Source organism: Dermacentor silvarum, chromosome 2 (genome assembly GCF_013339745.2).
Source record: "Dermacentor silvarum isolate Dsil-2018 chromosome 2, BIME_Dsil_1.4, whole genome shotgun sequence".
NCBI classification, from domain to species: domain Eukaryota; kingdom Metazoa; phylum Arthropoda; class Arachnida; order Ixodida; family Ixodidae; genus Dermacentor; species Dermacentor silvarum.
In genome coordinates this window covers 216,830,736-216,854,257 of record NC_051155.1, presented here as the reverse complement: position 1 = coordinate 216,854,257, position 23,522 = coordinate 216,830,736, and the positions used below count along the sequence as shown (strand labels likewise).

At 46.2% G+C, this 23,522-nt stretch overlaps 1 protein-coding gene across 2 annotated transcripts in view; it reads left to right on the top strand.

Annotated features, from left to right (window-relative positions):
- The window catches only part of LOC119442633 (dimethylglycine dehydrogenase, mitochondrial), a 36,062-nt gene extending 18,071 nt beyond the window's left edge, over window positions 1-17,991 (top strand). For both annotated transcript variants that reach the window (XM_037707576.2, XM_049662272.1), the window contains 11 exons: window positions 845-954; window positions 1,864-2,002; window positions 3,812-4,010; window positions 4,978-5,097; window positions 7,272-7,426; window positions 8,068-8,285; window positions 9,257-9,387; window positions 10,152-10,372; window positions 13,532-13,689; window positions 14,397-14,591; window positions 16,384-17,991. In XM_037707576.2, the coding sequence (XP_037563504.1) occupies window positions 845-954; window positions 1,864-2,002; window positions 3,812-4,010; window positions 4,978-5,097; window positions 7,272-7,426; window positions 8,068-8,285; window positions 9,257-9,387; window positions 10,152-10,372; window positions 13,532-13,689; window positions 14,397-14,591; window positions 16,384-16,587 (1,850 nt within the window). In that variant the 3' untranslated portion in view covers window positions 16,588-17,991. The remainder of the gene's footprint in view (window positions 1-844; window positions 955-1,863; window positions 2,003-3,811; window positions 4,011-4,977; window positions 5,098-7,271; window positions 7,427-8,067; window positions 8,286-9,256; window positions 9,388-10,151; window positions 10,373-13,531; window positions 13,690-14,396; window positions 14,592-16,383) is intronic.
- Window positions 17,992-23,522: the final 5,531 nt, after the last annotated feature.

Below are 23,522 nucleotides of genomic sequence, written 5' to 3'. Positions count from 1 at the left end.
TCTCTCATAGCCACAATAAGTGTTGCTTTGAAACTTCAAACCACATCAATCAATCAACGTCTGCTGTCCACACTGCTTCCTCCGATAGCCGAGTCATCCTGACAGCTAAATTTGGCCTCCTTAAGTTCTGAGAATGATGACATTATATTTAAGCTAACGCTTACGAAATGAACGACGTTTTTGACGACAGAGTTTTCAATACCGTGCTCAGGTGACGCAATATGCTGCATTAAATTTTCTTCGTGCCTCCCAGTGAACTGCAACCGTCGCTATACGGCTCGCCTGCGGAATGCGGCGGAAAACGGTATATACTATAGTACAAACGCAGTTAACTGCTGCGAATGTAGTTTTGTCATTCTAGTCAGTTATAGCCTACTGCGCAATCGTAGCACGCGCGTGCACACGGATATCATCGCGTTGCTAAATGAGGTATAGCGTGTACAGACGTGACGCTAAGCGCGACCAGTATATATACTGTAGTATAGTGTGTCTGAGCGTGTATGTGTTTAATGAGGTAGTACTTAAGAACCATCACCTCGTCGTCACGCTACATTAAGCGTCGCCCCGACTATGTAATGAATGTTTTATTCCATGCAGGGATCAGCTAGTTGCGGTATGAAATGGAAACGATGCGCACGTGAATGTAGGTGAAATAATTCGACGCAAGAAGAGGCAGCTGTTAGGTTTGTTTTGCACCGCGATGCTTATCACATTGGGTTTCTCTGAGACTGTCGAAGGACGCGCAAAGGCCTTTCATTGTATCGTCCACTTACCTCTGCGTACTTTTCCGCCTGATAACATGTGTGTTTATTTCAATAGCCACTCTGCACTGTTCGTATCGCAGGATTTTGGGCCCACGAGGTAAACGCCTTAGCAGGCGTCGACCTTCCGCTCGTGCCCATCCATCATCAGTACTTCATCACAAGCTCCATACCAGAAGTGAAGAATCTCAAGGTACAACACGGTAATCAAAGCGTACACCGCATGTTCTGTCCGTCTACCTGCAATTCAGAGCATCTTTTAGAGCGAACATCCGTTAATGCCACAATCGGCGCCAACTATGTCCGTCGCGCTGACCATTCGAAACAGGCCAAATACGTACGCGCCTGTTCGCCACATGCAGCTTGCCCTCTTCGCCACTTGCACGCCTCCCTGCGCATTCGTGGCCTCTAAGATCGTGTGCGCCTGTCATCTCTAAGGTCAAAGCGCGATGTAGCAAGTTAACCTCAATTGTCTAGAGGGAATGGTGGCACTGACAGAGATAGAGAGAAGGTGGAATGAAAGGGCAAGGAATATGATATTGCATGCATATACGAGTGCTGGGAAGTGCTGGCTTTTGGTTGGCATCTTCTTTCTTTTTTTTTTTTTTTCTGGGCGTCAGGACATCATGACGACGTATCCGGCTAACCTTCTCCTCTCGCACTGCCTGTGTTCCAATCTGTCACGATAATTTAGCCTCTTCTAAATCAGCATGTAATGTGCTAGTTTTGTTATATCGCATGAAGCTATGATATTAAACTTCATCGTCTGTCTTTCAATACTTCTGATACTCCCGCGGGCGTTCCCCACCTCTTCCATTTTCTCTTCCCGCACATTTTATTTACTTCTGCGCTATTCTTTCCGTCTTTCTTTCCCACTTTACCCTTCCACAGTGTAGGTTAGAAAACCAGAAACCTATCTTCCGGTTAACTTCCCTGCCAAATTTCCCATGTCATGGCTTTCTTTCTTCCTTCCTTCCTTCCTTCCTTCGTGTATTTCTTTATTTTTTTCTCTCTCTTTCTGTGGCTAATGTATCCGACCAAAGTTGCGCAGATCTCAAATATCGCTGTCTTTTTTTTTTTCTGCGACACCTTCTCATTACAGAAGGAAATACCCGTCCTCAGACACCTGGAAGGCGGCTTCTACATGCGCCAAGAGCGCGACGGCCTGCTCATAGGTCCTTACGAGCACCAGGACAAAATGAAGATATGCGACGACTGGGTCACCAACAGGGTACCTCCCGGTGAGAAATCGCGCTATATATACCTGTAATAGTGACTGCTACATGTACAAGTCTCTGCCACGTTTTCTTCACATTTCATTTATGTCACTCAGAAGGTGGGTGGGGTGATCCTGGTTCTTTGGCGCTGTCGTTGAGCGACGCAAGAAGCGTTTGACGTTTTACTTAAAAGAAGAAAAAAAAAGGGGGGGGGGGGGGGGGGGAATCGGAAAGTTGAGTTCTTGTGTTTGCGGTGTTAGGCCGACTCCCACAAATCAAACGTCTCATCCTGCGTACCAGAACCCACGCCGTCATTCAGACCCCATACAATTTTAAGCACAATGTTTAGCAGTTGGAGCACATAATCTCGTACACAACATACTCCCGTCAATGTATTATTGGCCTCACTAGAGATAAGGGGGGGGGGGGGGGGGGGGGATCATGACACTTTCGTAATCCTTGTCATGACTCCCGGTTACAACTCTATGACTTTGGTTACAGGTGAAAGGAGGTATTTAGTTGGTTGACCTAGGATAAAGTACTATGTTTTCCGGCTATTAAGAAAAATATGGGGTTTTACGACCGGAAACTGCACAGCGGGTTATCAGCTCATGAGAGACGTCGGAGTGGAAGCATCCGGACTTTTTTTGACATCTGGAGTTCCGTGCACCCAATGATCGGTACACAAATGTTATTGCCCACCGCTTCCATAGAATGTGGACGCCGCGGCTAGGAATTGAACACGCGACCTCGTGCTCAGTAGCAGAACGCCTTAACCAGTGAGCCACCGCGGCGGGCATTTAAAACAAAAATGTTCATGGAAGAAATAACAAATAGAGAAATTACAATGAATCCACCGTCTTTCCTTTTCTTCTGTAAACATTTTTTACTGTCGGAAAACACGTTGCATCTAACTACTCGCTGACACGCGCATACATGCCAACATGTTGTAAACCTTAAAATTCGAAACAGATCGCTGCGACATAACACTGGAAGGGAGAAGAGGGGTGAAAATTACACACGTCTTTTTTTCTTTTTTTTTAAGTTTGCCCTGAGCCCACACCTTTTGTGAGATACGTACGCACTTGATACACAACGATTTACCTTAGATGCAACAGACGAGCAGCAGCAAACGTGGAACAGCACGAATTGACAGGCAACACACTGTTTCTTTAGATCATGGTCATTTTTTAGCAACTTCGCTGTTTCTGATTTCGCTTGCGTCTGGAACTTTTCTGAATAAATTTGATCTAAGCAGGTACCTCTCTGGTGTCATTTTACAATCAGGAAATCGGAGACCGGAGCATCTCTATAATCGGAGACCAACGAGCCAAACTTTATGGTTAACGGAATTGATTTTTCTTTTCTTAAAATTTGAAGAAACATTCATCAAACTGTACAGGCAGTCAGAATTCGTAATAATAATAATTTGTCGCAAACAGGACGACACAAGGAAGCAGACAAGACAAAATGCTACTCTCAACTTACATCTTTATTACGCTCCACCTCTACGACCGTGGTCTCTACTTATAAGAAAGCAAACCAAAGGAGCATATGCGCTGAAATGCCGTGATGACGGACAGATCAAAAGAACAAATCATACAAATAACTGTAGAAAAGGAAGATTAACAAAGATATCAGTCGATAGTAGTGCATTGTCCTGTCTCCTTTCCTATGTCGTCCTGTTTGCGCTAGAAGTCGTTATGAATACGCACCAGCTAGCCCGTCAACGCATCCTGCCGAATTCGTAAACTTCACGGGAAATTCGGGAGAGTTCACAGGTACGTGACACGGGCACTGCGACAAGTCACGCCTGTCTTCACCGCGTGGCAGGCTTCGGCAAGGAGCTGTTCAACCCGGACCTGGACCGTCTCACGGAGCACATCGAGTCCGCCATGGAGCTGGTGCCGGCGCTGAGGACGGCTGAGATCCGCACCACGGTATCCGGGCCCATCACGTACACGGCTGACAGCCTGCCCTGCATCGGACCCATTCCTCGATTCCCGAACTACTGGGTGGCCGTTGGATTTGCGTGAGCGTTTATTCTACATCATTCTCAAATCTGTATTTCTTTTCCCATTCATACATATAATGAATTATTCGTCGTCCATTCCGTAAAGGGAAAGAACATATATATATATATATATATATATATATATATATATATATATATATATATATATATATCCTTGATGAAGGCAGGACCCCAGCCGGAACGTCAGTAAAGTCCTGTTATATGTTTTTCCTACGTGCTTCTATGTTTTTAACTATTTCTGTGCCGGCTCCTGTGATTCTTTTCTTCACTGATAAACGTATATATATGAGATGAAAACTACTGATTGCGCTCTGGCTGCTGTAGCACTGTAATGCGAACAGGTTTGCATGTGGAAAATAATTTATTGACTTTTATATAATACGCTTACCGGGAACGGTATCAAATGTATAATAGTAGACAACGGTGCCACGTTGAGGGCCCGTGAAGCGAGGAAATTTAGTTAGTGGCTTCTGTGCTTTAAAGTGCGTGTACCAGCTGAAAAAGATTACAAGGAATGTCCCAGAACATAGGTGGAATTGATGTCGTAAGCGTGACGTCGTGTCGCTACGACATAGTTTTCTACCTTCACGACAGAAGAAGCCTTGTCAGCAGCAAGACGTTAGGCTTATGCGAGAAAAAAATGCTGCCCCTACGACAATATAGGCTGTGTTGCGAGGGAAGGACTTCAGACTGCAAACTAAAGAAATTTCTGTCGGTACAATGGCAATTTCCGCCGCTACGAGAAATGCTTTTGATTTGACGACAACAGTTCGTTACGAAACAGGATAGACATTTCGATTGTATCCTGTCAAGTAGTTTTTTGACTGATATATGCGCGGCGGCTGCGTTTTTTCAGCAAATTTTTGCCACAACATTTCGTATAGTTTTAGTTTGTTTATTTGCTAGGTCAATTTCATAGAAGAAAGTTATATAGAAATACTAATTTTCGCGTTTTAATTTACAGGTACGGAATCATTCACTCCGGAGGAGCGGGCCGGTATCTGGCAGAGTGGATGACAAAGGGAGAGCCGCCTTACGACCTCGTTGAAACTGATCCGGGTCGGTTTGGAAAATGGGCCACAAGGTGCGTCAATAGTAAACAACGTCGCACTACAAGTGGCTTCTGCGACGAAGCTGCGCCCTACGCGTAAGAATAGCGGGGACCACGACAGTGCTCGTAAAACACATGACCATTAACTTCTCCTAGCTATGCACCAATGTTTCGCAGACAGCATATCTCAGCTGGCGAATAGCCTCCTCTTCTCGCTTTTCTTACATTGGACCTTATTGGTGTTGCGCTGCTGATCACGAGGTCGCGGCTTTGATCCCGGCTCCGGCGGCTATATTTTAGTGGCGGTGGAATGCAAAAACGGTCGTGTACGCAATTGTTAAAGACGTTAAAGACAGTAAAGGAGGCAGGTTAAAGAACCCCAAGAGGTCAAAATTAATCCAGAGCCCTTCACTGCAGCGTCCATCGTAACTCACTGTGCAGTTTAGGGACGCTCAAACTCACAATTTCGTTTTTAACACGAAAGTGTTTTATGCCGGGGTCCACCAAGACTTCACTGACGTATTTCCGTCACGGAAATACGTCACACGAACATACACGAACATAATACAAAGAAAGAAACCAGAAGAAAAAGTTCCACAAACATGCAAAATTTGGAAATCGAACTCACGACCTCTCGGTCCGCGACGATAGATCGCCGAGCGTTTAACCCATTGCGCCACAAACGCATTTGCAGAGAGCTACACAGACGCGCCTTATATATCTAACACTCCTCCGTGTACCCGCGCTCTTGCTCGGGGCGGTGCCGCCACCTACGAGCAGAAAAGAGAAGTACTGCATTATGACACTAACGCGCACCGACAGTGAACGCTTCGGTGGTCTCAGCACTAGGGAGCCTACATAAAACGGTGTTGCATGTAGGCTCCCTACTCAGCACTACGACGCCTCGATGCCAGCATTCGAAGGGACGCTGGCATCAAGAAGCACTACCAACGCGTTCTCGCAGAAGCACTACTAGTTGGCGTTCACCGTACTCAGCACAGCGGAGCGTGGCCTCCGCAATTAGCTCTGAAAATGTTTCTGAAGTTGATCGCGGAGGCTGCAATTACGACGCGCTGTACGCGCTGATTTGACTCGGTGACGATTCAGTTACGTGCTTTGTCTTGCGCGTTGTATTAGTGTGTCAGTTACGTGCTTCGTCTTTCGCGTTGTGCTAGCGTGTGCAGCGTAGTGCAGCTTCCATATGCACGACGGTTGCTCATGGTCATCGACGTTGGTAGTCGTGATGGAGGAGACGTGCCACCAGGCGTCAGCGTGGGTGCATCAACGCCTAAGGGCGCTTTAGCCACAAAACACCAATAGACATTATATATCAATGTGCAATAAACATTACACTACTTCTGTGAAGACACGTTTCACTTTCGTGTTCTATACCGATTCCTATATAAGAGGGATCAACCACATTTTTTTAACACTGAACCGTTGTTGTTGTTGTTGTTGTTGTTGTTGTTGTTGTTGTTGTTGTTGTTGTTGTTGTTGTTGTTGTTGTTGTTGTTGTTGTTGTTGTTGTTGTTGTTGTTGTTGTTGTTGTTGTTGTTGTTGTTGTTGTTGTTTCCTCGTGTTCCATGGTTTCGAAATCCGGAGCAGGCGGGAGCCTCCGAGATCTCCTTCCCGCAGCAACGCGCCACGTGGCAGATTTCGAAGACCGTGTGGCATCTGGTTATAACCACTGGTTCGGCGCTTTGCGAGCAGAAGGAGCTAGTCTGTGAGCTAGTTTTGCTTCGAGTCGACAGGTAGACGCTAACGCACCGTCGCAACCAGACGCGGAGCTACCAAGCATCGTTACACGCATTCATGCTCGCTCACGGGGTCAACGACCGTACTTAGCAGCGTTGACCATAGCCGAGAGACACAGTGAGGTCGACGATGGCGAAGACACCACAGACGAAATTTTACTGAGTGTACAAGCAACGAGTGACGAATAATAAAGCGAAGCCTAATAATGCTTGCGATAAATTTCCGAGGTCCCGATTACGGCTCAAACTTCAGCGTCCCTGAAACCTACAAACATTTGCATCTTAGACAAAAGCAGATATGCACTGAATATACTACCGGTGAGTGTGTAGGTGCTAACTACGCCTGTTTGATTACTTGCATGTCACATTTTAATATAAGCACGAAAATAAAGCTATATCGACGAGCCACAATACTCACTCATTCTTCATTTTTTCCTTCTTAATTCTTTGCAGATCGTACCTGTTCTCCAAGTCGAAGGAAACGTACGGCATGAACAACAGCTTCACGTTCCCGAAGGAAGAACGCTGGGCCGGAAGGCCGACGGAGCGGGTGAGCGGGATCCACGACCAGCTCGTCGAGCGAGGAGCCGAGATGGGATTCCACGCCGGTGAGTAACTGCATCGCCTGTTGTGCGCATACATTCATATTTCATATTCATTCATATTTTGCATACATTCATATTCCACCACAAGTGAGATGGATCAGTCGGACGTGTGCTCCCTTATGACAATGGTGATATCCTATATGTTTACTGTATTTTTGCTGGAGGTCACACGAGGAAACGTCCTTTATGTTTCCTACATGTTGAAATTTGGTCACTGCGTTTATGTTTCCTTCATGTGTCCGTGCTTTGTATCCTTAATGTTACCGTCCCTTATGTATCCTAGACGTTGAAATTTAGCCATCGTTTTTATGTTTCCATCATGTGTCCGTCCTTTATGTATCTTTTATGTTACCGTGATTTATGTATCCTAGATGCTGAAACATGGCCACTGCTTTTATGTGTCCTTCATGTGTCCCACATTTATGGCATCCTTTATGTGGACACCGTCTTCCTATGTCATTACAATTAACTCTACTCTGAACACTGATGGGAGAGCGAGCACGCGGGCGTAGCCTCAGTGCAAACTCCCGTCCCAAAACACTGCTAAGTGAGCACGTTTGTCGGTATAGTTATACAGATGACGGGATGCGTAAGTTAGACACGGACTGGTTCACTCACGGCACTGCTCTCCTTCACACTCCAAGGTTGGGAGCAGCCAGCGTGGTTCTCCCAGCCTGGTGACGTCAGCGGCTACCACCCTAGTTTCCGGCGCAGCAACTGGTTCGAGCCTATGAAGCGCGAGTGTCGCAGTGTCCTCGACAGTGTTGGCGTCATCGACCTGACGCCGTTCGCCAAGTTTGAAGTGACCGGCAAGGGAGCCAGTCGATTCCTCGACAAGCTTCTGGCGAACAAACTGCCCGCGGTGAGTCGACGCATTCCTGACAGGAGAAAATGTGGCGGGTTCGATCGAGACTGCAGGCGCAGAGATACAAGATTGTAAATGCGGTAGAACGTCTCGGAAGCGCAGCGTGTATGCGGCGTCAACCGTCCTTGACACTTTTCCTTACGCGCAAAAATATATCAGATCGTTCAAAATCTCGTACGCACGTGATTAAGGAGAGTGCCGTAGAAGTACAGTCAGCCGTGGAATATTACGGACCATGAAATCTGAGAAAAAGCTGAACATCTCGACCGCCTCAGCAACGCCGGCCTTGTAATTGCATTTCGGGACTCGGCTAGAATATGCTAACAACATTGCCGTATACAGTTTTACTAGATACTGCTACAGGCTGCTCGCGAATTGAACGTTGTTTGGGATCCCGTGGTCCGTATACTTTTGTGGTTGATTGTACGTGATTCTCGGCAAGTTGTATTTTTTCGCATTAAAGGAAACACTGCTTATGTCTGAAGATAACAATTATTGCAGAAAAAGTCAAAGGAACGCGATGTACATGAGACGGGAGCGTCAGTGACATCGCTGCGCAATTGAAAAACGTACATTTTTTTTGTTTGCTTGCTTGCTTGTTTAACAGCACCAAGAATTGCAGTTTTAATTCGATATTTCCCTTCTACCTATAATGTTCTTAAGTCATCACTGCGCTGATAGCAGATATTCGGTCATAACCTCCTTCCTTTTGAAACATCAGTTTATGAATGATGAACACATCCGTAGTTAACACATAATATTAACCTAAAACCGGAATCTGAGTCAACGGCCCGATTCTATCAATCCACGCAAGTACAAATCGACCGCATAATCAGCAACTATAGCGAATCTTTCCAAATGACAACGTGGGCTTGCTCTCCGCCATCTGAACTGCGCAGCTGTATTGGTGGATGTGTAACCCGACAAATTTCCCTATATAAATGTGCTCGTGCCGCAATGGTGCACAGGTGAACTCCATCAACATCTCGCACATGCTGACGCCCAGAGGTAGAGTCTACGCCGAGGTGACGGTGACCAGGCTGGAGGAAAATCGCTACTTCGTCATCACGGGATCCGGCTCGGAGCTTCACGACTTCAGGCAAGGCTGCCCCGAAGTACAGAAGCATTTGTGATATCCTAGTCATGCCGTGAACCTACACCTGCTGTAGGTTTCTTTCCCAACATCGATAGCCCAAAATTTCATGAGAGCGTCACCTTGTACTATACTTGACTTTGTCATGAGCTGTCTTTCTTGAAGGCGACTGGGCTATGTGAACGCCTTTGAATTGGGCAGGCCCTCCGCGTGCATGCGCGAGCTCACCGCGTCTCCCCCCCCCCCCCTCCTCTCTATCTCATCTTTCTATTCCCTCTTTCCCATCCCCCAGTCTGGTAGCCAACCAGACGCTTTTCTGATTAACATCCCTGCTTTCTCTCTTTCTCTCCTCCTCCTCCTCATGAGTTCGCAAGGTCAGACAGTCCCGGCGCAAGTATCCGCGCATGCTTAACAAGAGGTGAGGGCAGCTGAGAGACATTGTCAGGTAATGCCCAACAGCCCGTCACGAATACAATGCAAAAAGGAACGCCGATAGGAAATACGTGACAGTATAATGTTCTTGGACACGTACGAGTATATATCATATAATGCCAAACAACGCGCCGCATCTCATGCATTTCATGGCTCTCTCCTGCTAAGCACACTTCTAATAAATATTTGCGTCATCGTTACGCGAATTGGAAGAAAAACTTCTGGTTACATATTATATAAGAAAGGTTTACACTATCGTAGCCTGGGCTGTCCGGCAGGTTAAGTACCCTAACCAAACGCAATGCACGCTCTGAAAGCCACCAACCTTCCTGTCGCAGGTGGATGGACGATCACCTCAGGCTCTGGAAGATGGACGACGTCAAGATTGATAACGTCACGGACAGCGTAGCAGCGCTCGGCATAGCGGGTCCGCATTCGGCTAACGTCCTGGCGTCGCTCACAGACGTGCCCCTAAGCGACGACAAATTCCCATTCCTGCACGCCAGGCAGATGAGCGTCTCTGGCATTCCCGTGACCGCCATGCGAGTATCCTACACCGGTAAGCGTATAACGTCTCGCTCCCGCTCGATAAGCGTCTGTAGCTTCACGCGTGCCGTCGGGTGGCGCGGGTGGTACTAGCCTTCCTTGCACCGAATCGTCGCCCATTTGCGGACGTGCTACACGTGTTCACGGTCGCTGTTCACACAGTGGTGCGATATTTGCATGCGCAGAGGAACTCGAGAGCGCCGTTCATAATTGACGCTCGAGCTTGTGCTGAACTGAAGCGCACGTCTCCTCTAACGGCAGCTTCACCTCAGTAAAGGCAAGCATACAGTGGTGCACTCTTTACGACTGGATTAAAAAAAAAAAAAGAAAGAAAACAAACTGCAGGTTCTTCCATTGTCGTGAAAGTGCACCTCTGCCTTCGCTTAAAAAAAATAATACAGTCGCGCTTCGTTAATGTTGACAACTTGGTTAGCTACCACTGCTGCTTGCAAAGCGGGTCATCCATAATAATAAATGTTGACGTGAAACAAAGAACATTTTTGAGAAAAAGCACTGTAATTAAAGGGGTCCTGAACCACCCCTCGGGCTTGGTGAAATAACATACGAGGAGTCCGAGGGTAGCATACGCTGCTGTGAACATCTCAGCTAAGTTTTGCTGTCGTACGCGGTGCGTGGAGCTCGCAAGCGGAGCGCGAAGTCACCTTTCTCTGAAACGCTCTCTTTTCATCAGAAGCGATGTTCCTCACTCTTTTCTGGACGCTTCATTTCGTAATAAAGTGGGTTCCTGTACACGGCTGCTATTGGTAGCTGCGGTCGGCTACGTAGCCTAGATACCGCGGTCGCCGCGGGGTGCCGCCATGAGTCCAGTGGCTAAGCGCACCGTGACTCGCTCAGGACAACCGCGTTTGGCTTACGTTCAGCACGCCGTAGGCATCAAAATCGGGAGTCGTGGCGTCTACGTTAACATTCAGAATGAAATCTGAACTGCGTACCATGGTGACATTTAGAAGGCGGGGCGTTGTGACCCCGCCCCACTCCGCCGTAGCCTTCACAGTGCAAGGCTTTCAAGAAGGAACGGGAGCATAGTGGAGGCCGTGTTTGATTGCCAATAACTCCGCTTCTGCTGAACGGAGTTATTTTCACTTGAAATACCTTTTTCTACTGCGATAAAAAGTGGTTCAGGGCCCCTTTAAGGTTTATTTTTGCGCATAGCACTGCGCATTGAAATTGAAGTTAGACAACATCTTAGCAAGTTATACAGGTCACCACCATATTTACGAAAATCGCAATGCAGCTTGAAGCGCTTCGGGGACCACGAGGGTTGTGACTGCAGCCTTTTCATTGATGTATTTCCCAACGACGCATCTTTCACTGAAATACATTCAATAAAACAGAAGATGAAGGGATGTGCAGTATGTACAGTTACAGCTTGTTGGCGAAGCTAGCACGTAGGTCGAAAAAAAACATGTCACCTGTAATACGTGGAAAACCCAGTTTTCGTCTCAGAAACACGTACGCTTCGGAGGGCGCCTGAGTACCGAAGCTATCACGTGGTTGTCGCAGCGATACAGACACTGACTAATACTGCCGTGCCAACAGCGATACTACAGCCGGCGGCACATCCTCCGAGTTTCACCGCCAGTATGTGCGGGGCGGGGCCTTCAGCTCCTTTCATTTAGAGGAGATCACCATACCGACGCTGTTCATATCAACGAGACAAAAATACATAGTCTTCTACGGGCTTCGTATGTTTCTGCCCTGTCCACTGTCCAGACGGCGAGTTTCCACAATAACGAGCTGCAAACTCATCGGAGAACTTTGGTACCCGCATAAATTGTCCGTAATTCGAGTCGTCTATGTTAACAAAGCCGGTAATAACAGGGCACGACTGTAATAATACTGCGGCAATTGTGCCTCAAAGCCCGCGCCGTACCTTTCACCAAGAAACATCAGGCAATGACAATCACGTGGTGCGGTTCCAGTATAGCACCCACGAAACAGCATCCGGCGCTGCGCGAAATCCACACGATCGTGCAATCGAAAACGAAAACGAAAAAGAAAAAAAAAAAAGCGTGGCCGGGAATTATTACGGAGCGATACAAATGGCGTTGCCTTTTTCAATTTCTATTTTACAACTCTTAGATACTTTATTCTGTAAATAAGGCTTTGTCCAAGCAAAATGCGTTGTTAAAAAAGAAAGCTGTCAGCGGAAAAACGAAGTTGCAGAAAAAAGTCATTAGGAAAAAAAGGAGAAAGGCATGTTCTGCTGTAATTGTTTCTATAGTTTCTATAGTTTCTGAGTAGGTTACACCAACTCGCCCACATCAAGCTCATGCTTCTATAGTTTTGTATGCAGTTAAGTTTCAAGAAAGAGGGAGAGATTATGTATAGAAAGGCTGGGAGGTTAATCAGAGGTAGATCCGGTTGGCTATCCTGCACAGCGGGAAGGGGACAAAATATAGAGAGTAAGGGAATGGGAACGGAAAAGGAAAAGCGCAATAACGAACTAAATCGCATACACAATCTAGCAGTAGCAGGCAATCTATAAGTCTGTCAAGTAGGCTTGTAGACCTTACAAACTTAAGCAGCGCAGATACAGCCTTCCGCTCGGAGTTACTCAGTTGAGAGCACTAGCTTAAGCTTTCTGTGCTGACAGTAGACGATTTACCAGTCTGTCAAGCACGGCGCACATAGAGCAGACAGAAAGAAGGTTTGTGAATGCATCGTCACAGCATGATGCGTCGCACGTGGGTGCTTCCTACAGGGAAGCAGCAATAACGCATCTTTTCTCTATGCGACAGATCTATCTATCTATCTATCTATCTATCTATCTATCTATCTATCTATCTATCTATCTATCTATCTATCTATCTATCTATCTATCTATCTATCTATCTATCTATCTATCTCTCTCTCTCTCTCTCTCTCTCTCTCTCTCTCTCTCTCTAGCATGTGGGCCTGTCAGTCATTCCAGTGAGACATGTGTACGAATTTGGCAAATCGCTAGGCCTATCCCACAAGCGATACAACATGGTCTGTTTCCAAGTGCCCTGTTTACGCAATAGGACGGACGCTGTGGTAAATGTTTTAATCCAGGGACAATGCCGAAAGCACACAGCTGGTCACACGGATTATACTAACGCTCTCAGTCGAGTAGAGTACACACCCGCGGGACGGTTTTTCTTTTCTTTTTTTTCTTTGTGCATTTTAGGTGAACTTGGATGGGAACTCTATCACGACAGAAAGCACACCGCCGCACTGTACAACCAACTGCTCCGATTCGGCGAGCCCTATGACATCAAAGATTTCGGAACGTACGCTCTGAACAGCCTACGCATCGAGAAAGGCTTCAGGCTTTGGGGTGCCGACGTAAGTAAACAAACGAGCGCATAGATGTGCTCGTTGTGTATTTATTTATTTATTTATTTATTTATTTATTTATTTATTTATTTATTTATTTATTATTTATTTATTTATTTATTTATTTATTTATTTATTATTTATTTATTTATTTATTTATTTATTTATTTATTTATTTATTTATTTATTTATTTATTTATTTATTTATTTATTTATTTATTTATTTATTTATTTATTTATTTATTAAAGACAAAGATCTTTCTTCGCGAGTTGTTAGGTACAAACATACATAGAAAGCACCCTGAAAGCGCGTGAAATACCCAAAGAATGCTAATGCATTAAAGTTCTGAAAGTGAGTTAACCTCAATCTTGTTGACGTTGATCAAACGGTGTTCTTCCAGCGCGTCTCTCACAATAAATTTTCACCCCAAACTCGCTCAAGAAGACTTCATCTTTCATTGACCTCAGAATCGCCTTCCCCCCCCCCCCCTTTTTTTTTTTTTTTGTACTCTAGACTAAAAAGATTTTGCTCGTATGAAGGCCTCAGAACAGCTATAGCATCATACGTTTGCGTTGTTGTTAGCAATTTTGAGCGCTCTTAAGCTGTTCCCCCTCCCCTCCCCCTTGTTAAATGGCTACCGCTTCCCAATCTCCCGCGCTTCTATAGTGTTGTAATTTTTATGTATACGTTCTTGTGTTTTTAAACACGCTCATAGATGACTGTTGACACCAACCCATTTGAAGCCGGTCTCGGACCATTCGTCAGGATGAAGAAGGCCGCAGATTTTATAGGCAAGGCAGCTCTTCAGCAAATCCTGAGTGAAGGACTGTCGCGAAAGCTGGTTCACCTCGCCGTATACGCCCCGGATGTTGATCCAGAAGGCAACGAGTCCGTCTGGTGTTCAGACAAGGTAAGTGCATCGCAAAGAGAAGACCACCATCTGCATTAACGAGATCCCTGCGTATGTTGGCCATACATTCCTGCTATAAAACGGCTCACGCATTGCGCGTCCTATCACTGGTTCCAAAGCCATAAGCAAATCGGGTCCTGCCTTACCGCCCCACTATGCAACATAGATTGCTGAATAAATAAAAAAAAGCGGTGCTACCAGACAGGATGAAACAAGAAGTACACAGATAGAACTCTGTGGGCTCTATTTCGTTTCGTCCCGTACGGTAGCGCTGTCTTTTCATCGAATCATGAACCAACTAACCAATTCATGCGAAAGGATTTGTGAAACAGGTGATAAGGCCACGCTTCACTGAGATTAGAAGGCCAGAAACCAGGGACAGCTTGCACGAACATTTAATAACGAAAACAATAACGAATTTAAGAACGCGTTCTAGAGCAGACTAACAGTTGTCTATGGATCATTTGAGAACGCGTTCTTAAATTCGTTCTTATTTTCGTTATTAAATGTTCGTGCAAGCAACCCCAGCCACGCGTGCACTGGTAGCCGATGCGATATGTTCAGACTTCCACGATGCGAAACTTTCAGCGCAGCGCCTTTCAATATTTCGCTCACGAGACTGTGCTTCAGCGCGCGATACTTCCGAGAAAAGCGGCAACGCCGCGTCCAAAGAAAACTGTGCATTCATGAAACGTCTCCTATAGTTTCAGTGAACGACGCGTATACGTTTTCTGCAGGGCGGCAGCGCAGTGGGCTGAGCTAGTGTTCCTGTATACAGTATATAACTCCAGGCTAAGCAGTATTCATACCATGGCCCTCACGCGGCGCTATATGCGTCGAGTATGCAATCTCGCCACCACTCACAACAATTTCCCCAAACGCAGTGTCTGCGATGACTTCTCATAGCCATTGTAGCATATGTAACTCGCCGCAGTTAAACACTTTCTTTTTTTTTTACGACATCTCCGTGATACAAAAATATAGCCGCATTCCAGTGGACGAAAATGAACTCCCAAAAGCCCGCTTAAAAGTGCTCGCTCGAAATCCCATGCCTTCCAGAGGAGAACAGGGGTAGGAGCGCTGCCATCCATTGGCACAAGAGCATCGTGGCGGTGCCGAGAGCACTTGAGAGGGTTGATAGCACTTCGCACTACACTTTATCGCATAAAAACGTGAGTGAAACGGAAATCACGCGACTGTATTGCATCAGATCATTTTGTCTTGCTTTTATCTTGCTTCAGCCTGCGTGCGCGAACAATGGCATCAGCAAAGCGCCGTGAGTGGGTCGACGGTGAGACGAGCAAAGCTTGCGACACCTCGGGTTGCATCCAAAGGTGCCCTTCTCGTTCGCCGACAAAAACGCGGGGAAAGCTCTAGCAAAGTGTTCCTCTCTGTGCCGAGATGTCCGAAACACTGGACGCCGATATAGTGGTATCGTCGCTGATGTCCTCCGCGCTGGTGTCCTCCGCAGTGTCCTCCGCGATCACGTGTTTTACAGCCAACTCGCAGCAAATGTTGGGAGGCCAGGCAATCTTGTCTTGCGGTCACTCTCGCCTCTGTTTGTTCGAGCGCAACGAGTTTTCCAATGCCCCTCCCCCCCCCCCCCCCCCCCGTCCGCCTTCTCCCCCTCCCTTCACACACAAACTTTTCTTCTCTTCGATATCAGCCATCCACATACGATGCGTACTGCCTTTCATTTAATTCCTACTGTCGCGCTTTCCGCTCGCTAATCCATGGCACTTACATTTCGCCAGACGTACGACGTACCCAACCGTTTCATGCCCTTGTGCAGGTTGTCGGGTACACGACCTCCGGAACTTACGGAGTCCAGTCCCAACAGAGCCTGGCAATGGCATATCTCCCGATGTACCTCGCAATTCCAGGAAGCGAGGTGCAGGTGGAGCTGCTGGGGAAGCTCTGCTCGGCCACAGTCTTGCCATCGGCCCCCGTTCCCGTGCAAGTCAAGCGGAGGAAACCGCCCATAACAAGCAGCTGATTTGCGACGAAGGACCATAACAAGCCAAGCACTGTCCAGTGCAGCGGGACAATATCTGCTTAGTAATTAACTGGCGCGTGACGTGTACCCTTGACGGGTAACACGATTGAGTTTCATGAAAATGTACAAACAGTGTTCTAACATTCCATTTAATCAGACATGTTGTTGTTGTTGTTGTTGTCCTGAGTGGTTGTGGCGCATACCCACAGTGGGTGATTGGCCATGAATCGGGTGGTTAAATTAGGTGTATAAAAACAAGGGAACCGACAATTTGAACGTAATCAGACATAATTATTCGGGCCCTCCTCGCCTCTTCTCTTGGTCTCTCCTGTGCGCTTCTTCATTCTCTTTCACGAGTGTTACAACTGTCAGTGAAAAACCCTACCCGTAGCATGGAAAGGAAGGAAAAAAGAAGAAAAGAAAGTGAATTTCTTAGAGGGCCCCTATACCACTCTTAGCTCGAACATTTGTTTCATAGTGGTAGCTGTGTACCAGTCTACAATGAGCACACAGCCGCAAGAATTCTTAAACTGTTGTAATGGCAAAGTCACAGGCGTAACTTTGCCTGGACTATGCGGCCTCTGCAGTTTCTCGCTACCTTCGCTACCCTCCCCAACGGCACTCTCTCCTCCCAGCCGCTTGCTTTCACCAACTCCATGCAGTGAAGCGGAAGCTACGGGTCACTCCAACCCTTTTTTTTTTTTTTTTTTTTTTTTCAGCGGCCATGCTTCAACACATCAGAAGAAAGGCTCGTATGCTTCCATTTCTAATCGCCTTCCGTGCGATGCCGTCTGAATGGAAGCTTAACAAAACACGTTGCGGGACTAGTTGGTGATGCAGTTGGTAACGCCGCTTCTTTTACGCTCCTCCTGTGCGGCGTTACAATATTTTCTTTCTTACGAAAGTACTTTTCAAGACGAGGACACAGAACGTCATGTCATATCTTTCTGCAATGTATTTCAGTGTCATGTCTTGAAAAGTAGCGCTGGATATTACTTTCGTAAGAAAGAAAATATAACGAATGGAAGCTTCATACGAGATTCAGTGGCGCCACAATGGCCGGGGCCAATCCATTTTCACAACACGCAGCTGTCTCTCGTTACTGTACTCTCGTCTTGCTGGCGCTCTCGTTCCTCGTCGACCGACCAATCGACAGCACTTTTCCAGCTTACACCACACGAAGCACCCTGATGTCGTCACGACGTGCGAAGCAACGTTGGTGCGAAGGAGGAATTGGAAAATCCTCGAGAGGAGCGCAAAAGAAGCACGTCGTTCTTTTTCTTTTTTTTTTTTATGACGAAGTCTTTAAAAAATTATAACAGCTTCTCAGTCGACCGCGCTGTGCGTAGTCAAGTTGTCGTAATCCATCTACTGACGAGAAATAAATATCGTTGCAACTTCTGACGTTCTTTCCGTTTCTGCTTCGCGTCACGCGTGACGTCAATCCTTCATGTGACAATGACGGGGGAAAAAAGAGGGAAGGAAGACCCCCCCCCCCCTCCCCCGTTGAGTATACAGACCATGATACGTACGTGACTAATTAAAAAAAAATAAGTTTGTTCAAAACTCCACAAAGTTATTTAGTGTGTCCAAAGTTTGCTCTACTTGGTACATGCAGGTAATTGGAGTGCTACCACGCCGTGTCAGTGTAACTTGATGTAACTTTGGGAAATAAGACAACTAGGGAAAACACCACCTCCGTAGTTGCTTGTTGGGTGTAGCGCCACATGGCTATGAAATACAGTTATACAAAAAAAAGAATTTAAAAAAAAAAGTTTAGTGGTGATTTAGCGGTAAATGCGAGAGAAATGCGGTAGCATTACGTCGCACCTCTCTGAGGTGCCGAATCCAGGCTTTAAACCGCCAACACATTGCAAGGTGGTGTTCAAGAGCTCACTCGACGCACGTCCTGCCTCATCGAGGAGCGGAGTTGTTTCATGTTGAGTTAATTTTGTGCTTCAATGCAAAAAGCGACGTTTTGTTAAGAACCTAACTGGAACGCCATGCAATGCATTTCTCCGCAAAGTTCGGGAATTAATATCTCGAAACTGGTGTCATCCCGAGAATTCGTTCCAAGTGGATCCGCCTTGTGAACTCCGCGGCTACAATTTGTAAATTGTAATATGGGCCATCAGGTAATTAGTTAAAAACTTCATTAGTGAATTTCTGTTAATTATTCGATTATGCATTTCAATTTCTTGTGGAAGTAATGTCTGCCTCTTCGATTAGACCAGCTCATGAACTATAATTGTGCTATCTGCCACAGGCAACCTTTAAGAATTTTTGAAAGTGTTCGCGGAAACCCCCTGTATATATTATATATATATATATATATATATATATATATATATATCGCATTTTATGTTACTGTGACTGAGTTTGTGGCAAATAATAACATGCAAGATATTGTAATTGTATACTGAGCGTTATTTTACACAACTGTATCATAACCAATTTCTATGTAATAACATGAAAGTATCTAGACGTACTTGTGTTTAAAATACTCTTAGATCAACACTTTATGCATTATTATTGTATTGATATACCAGCCGCTGCCGTGTCTGTCTGGGAGACCAGAGCTTCGTCAAGCCGAAGAAATTTGGCTTTTTTTTTTCCGGTTCTCCCTCTTTCACCTTGTGTATCCAGTGGTGAAAAAAAAATATGATGATGATGATGATGATGATGATGATGATGATGATGATGATTATACATGGCTCTCAAGTAAACTACTAATTTGTGAGTAGACCTTTTGCAAAACACTTGTAAACGATATGTAACAAATTCCCGTAAGATATGAATTGACATTTCGAATTTGACCGCTTTTGGTGCTCTAATGAATGCAGTTTACAGACCTTTGATATCTGTTCTTGGTGCCGAGATACAGATTTGTAAACTTCGTGCTTCGTGGTTTTTTTTTTCTTACCGTGGGGGTCATCTATCTATCTATCTATCTATCTATCTATCTATCTATCTATCTATCTATCTATCTATCTATCTATCTATCTATCTATCTATCTATCTGTCTATCTGTCTATCTATCTATCTATCTATCTATCTATCTATCTATCAAGCTAACCAATTTTTTTGAAATTCCTTTTAAAACATTCAGTCCCTAAATCGAAATTCCGCTTCCAACAGTCACTGCAATCTAACTTGCTATCTCAAGTGCAACAAATTTCATTAAAATAGGCCCAGTGGTTTTCTCAGAAAAGCGTTTCTGCGTTTTACATGTATTTGAATATGCGGCATCGGAGTTGGGCCCGAGCTAAAGCTTCCTCTTAAGCTTCACACTGATACATTACCTGTCACAACTTTTCCAGAAGATCGTGGTTTTTTTCTTACCGTGGGGGGTCACATTGCTTGATCTGCAAGAAACCAGAAACCTTGGATTATTGTTACGTTGTTGGGAAGGTGTCTATTTTTGGGATGTGCTTCAGAGGAACGTCAAGAAAAAAATTTCCGTCAGACCCACATGGTATTAGATTTTTGCCTAAAGAAAACGAAGACGGATTGCCGTTTGACTTTGTTGTGCTATCCGGTATTGCGGGATTTCATTTGGAGCCGGAAGCACGGCCCGCGTGAATGTATTTTTGAGAATGAATGCCCAGATTTGTAGAAATTCGGAAAGCACAAGAGTGTGCATAGCTGCGTGGGTGTCGAGAGTGGAAACCTTGACAGTGCTCAAAGAATTCTAAACTAGTGACACTCCATTGGCGCTGACACTTTACATTGTAAATGTATTGCTTTATCTTGTTTTTGCAATGAGTGCTTTCTGGTGTTATAAGTACGAAACAGGCAATAAAGAAAAGAAAGGCGTGCGTGGCCTACTTGTCAAATATAGGGCTCCGGTGCCGGAAGTAATGTTCGAATCAGGCCGTCGAACATCTCCATTTAGGTTGATAAATTGATACAGAACAGCCGCCACAATGTGGCGCTGCACTGAAGCGGAGGAAGACGATGTGTTCCCGTTTGATATATGGGTCGCCATCTTGGCCTCCGTTGGCTTCCATGTAAACAAATTGTAAATAGCCTTCGGCATTAGCTACACGTAACATTATTGTGGGGTTTCAAACGTGCTCTTGGGACAAAGGAACGACAACGCAGTATTGGGGGCGAGGACTTATGGAGTCGCCATCTGTCGGAAGCGTCTCGCTTGCGTAGTATGAGGGATAACGCGGCGCGCTCCTCATAGCTAGGTTTGGCTGTCGGCGCTCAATAAAAACACCACGTGGGAGCCTTCCTGGCCATTTCTGTAAGTGCTCTCGAAACGAGGGATTTTTTTTTTTTTTTTACTGTCAAAAGAATAATCTTGGGCAAACAGAAAGCACGCAATGGTTTACAGACGCTCTCTCTTTACTGAATGCGTATACAGTGAGCTGCCACTGCGCGCGGTCACCGCGACGGAGTCCCTCGAACCAGCTTCTTGCGTGAAAGGTAGCCATTTGCTGAGAGCAAGTTATGTGAACTATGTTCTTATAGTGGGCTGTCTATATAACGAAATTAAGCATAACATAATGAAGCATCAATGCAGCGATCGCACGGTTGCGCAGCGTCCGACTGCGCGTCTGCAGGCATGTCCGTGCACAATGTTTCGCTTTCGGTGCGAGCACATTTTCGCACCATGCAGTGAGCTTTAGGCAGCAGCATATGAACATTTGACAGTACACAAGCAACCATTCTTGCGTGGACGCTATCAGAGCTGTTCAAAAATATACATTCATTGTTTGGTGTTAACGCAAACATGAGCATATGCCATTAAAGCGCCTCTGTTAAAAGTAGCGACACGCTTTGAAGAATGCCGCCTCCTCCTCGCACGCCTTGTCCGAGGCGGTATTGGCCTAATGGCATCACGTGGACCGTCGCTCGTTTACAATCGCGCTCCATCACCATTTTCGCCCGAGAAGCGTCTACCGACTGGCGAGGAGCACAACGATAGCGGCGAACACAGTTGGCGATCGTCGAAATCTGATCAGGGGTGAAACGCGTCAGCTTTTATACACGAGTCATCGAAGATTCGACAGTAATCCCTGGTGCCCGCGTGTCTTCCAGAAAGTACTACACAATTCGCGACGCTCAAATAATCAGATTACATAAGCGTCGGTGACAACAGACAACGGAGACGCATCGATAACGTTCGAGAAACTTCCGATACATGCAGGCGCGTCCTGCGCCGAGAGATAACGTTTAACATTTGTTAGCCGGTGAAAAGCGGTCAACGGTGAAAGATAAACAAGTGCATGTGTCTCAAGCGGTGTAGGCGGCGCCACGGTCGAGAAAGGAGCGCGAAAGAGAGAAACGAGGAGGGGGAAGGCGGAGGAGGAGAGTGTCGCTACTTTTCGCGGTGATCCCGGAACGCTGCCATGTTTGATCACGTGGTGACGCGTCCATTGCTTGCCTCCTTGTTTACAATGGAAGTGTATGACGCCGCCGCGGCTCAGAAAACCTCTGTTTTCGGAGATATCGTAGACGGTGATTAGGTGGCCGACACGAAGCTTTGATTACCGCTTCAGAGAACATGCAAAAGCGCTTTCGGAGCTGATTAAGCTATGTCCAAACGGCGCAAGCAGCGTATATGGTGCTCGTTCTAAAAGCGCGGCTAAATATGTATTCCAAGCTTTCCAATTATGGATTCAGTCACGATTAGTGTGTTTTGCTCTTTGTTCTTTATTCGGCAAATATTTTGAAGCAGTAGCTTGTAAGTTTCTGACTCAGTGAAGTTTCTCGGTGCGGCCACTATCTGATTATTTTCTGCCTAATCGCTCGCGGGTGTGCTCAGTTCCGATAGATTTGTTCTAGCTGCGCACAAGGCGTAGCTGTTTTGTACATTGTAATACCTTGTAGCAAATGTATATTACAGCTAGTAACTCGCTTAGTCTTGTGGAACGTCACGAAACATTCAGCTTCGACCATTCGTGCGCCATAGGTGTAGTCCGTCATTCATTGTGCGTATACAGTACGCATATATTCAAGTGTGCGCCCATTTCGTCGGCGATAAAGTGGGCGTAAGTTTTCCTGCCATTTGGGACAGATGTGTATAGATAACGTGCGCGAAACTCACTATGACAGGAAGCGGCGCTACTCTCTTTGTTATTGTTTAACGAGTGGTACTCACTCTTGCCGACGTTCTGGGGATGAATCCCTTTCTTTGAAGGTTAGCGATACAAGGCTGGCGGATAAGCAAATTTCGGTATCCTCGAGGAAAGCCATACATCACGAAGTGCTGGTAATACGCTCGGACAGGTGCAGCAGCGGTCCGCGAACTTGGCTGCACAGATTCATTATATTCCTTAACATGCCAGTCACTATTTTTGCAGCCAACTACTGCACACGTCTTCAATCCACATGATTCAATCTAGCATGATTGGAGCACAGCGTGTTAGCGAAAACTCAGTTGCATTTCCGACAGCTGATCGCACAGAAGCAAGGTAGAAGCGGTAATGGTTTCGTATTCGTGCGCGGTCGCTGAGGAGAGGTATGGCGCGTAAAGCCCCTTAGCGCGCCATCTCGTTTCTCTAAAACAACTGCTTCGCGAAAAGGGTCAATAGAGGGGCTTTATATGCCATGCCTTTTTTTAATGTGGTTCTTACCGTTCCCTTTCCATTCTGGTGAACTTGCCAGTATCTAGCATCAACAAGTTCATAGACCAAATCTTCATGACATTAACCGGGCAGTGTGCGCGGGCGAGCGGCGGGCGAGCTTCTCAGTGCGCGCTTTCTGCTAGCGAACATCGCAGCCCCAACACCGTAGCAGAAATCTTCCTCGCGGAAGTGCTTGCCAAACACCCGAGTTGTAGCCGATGGCTGCTTGCCAAATCCAAGCTACACGCAGCTTCTCAGCCTGCGGGTAAGTGTGAAGGCTGGCACCGGGCTCCGCTGCGTACGCGTCCGGCACTGCGGTACCGAGCAATAGTCTACCATGTCGGACGCCTTCAAATG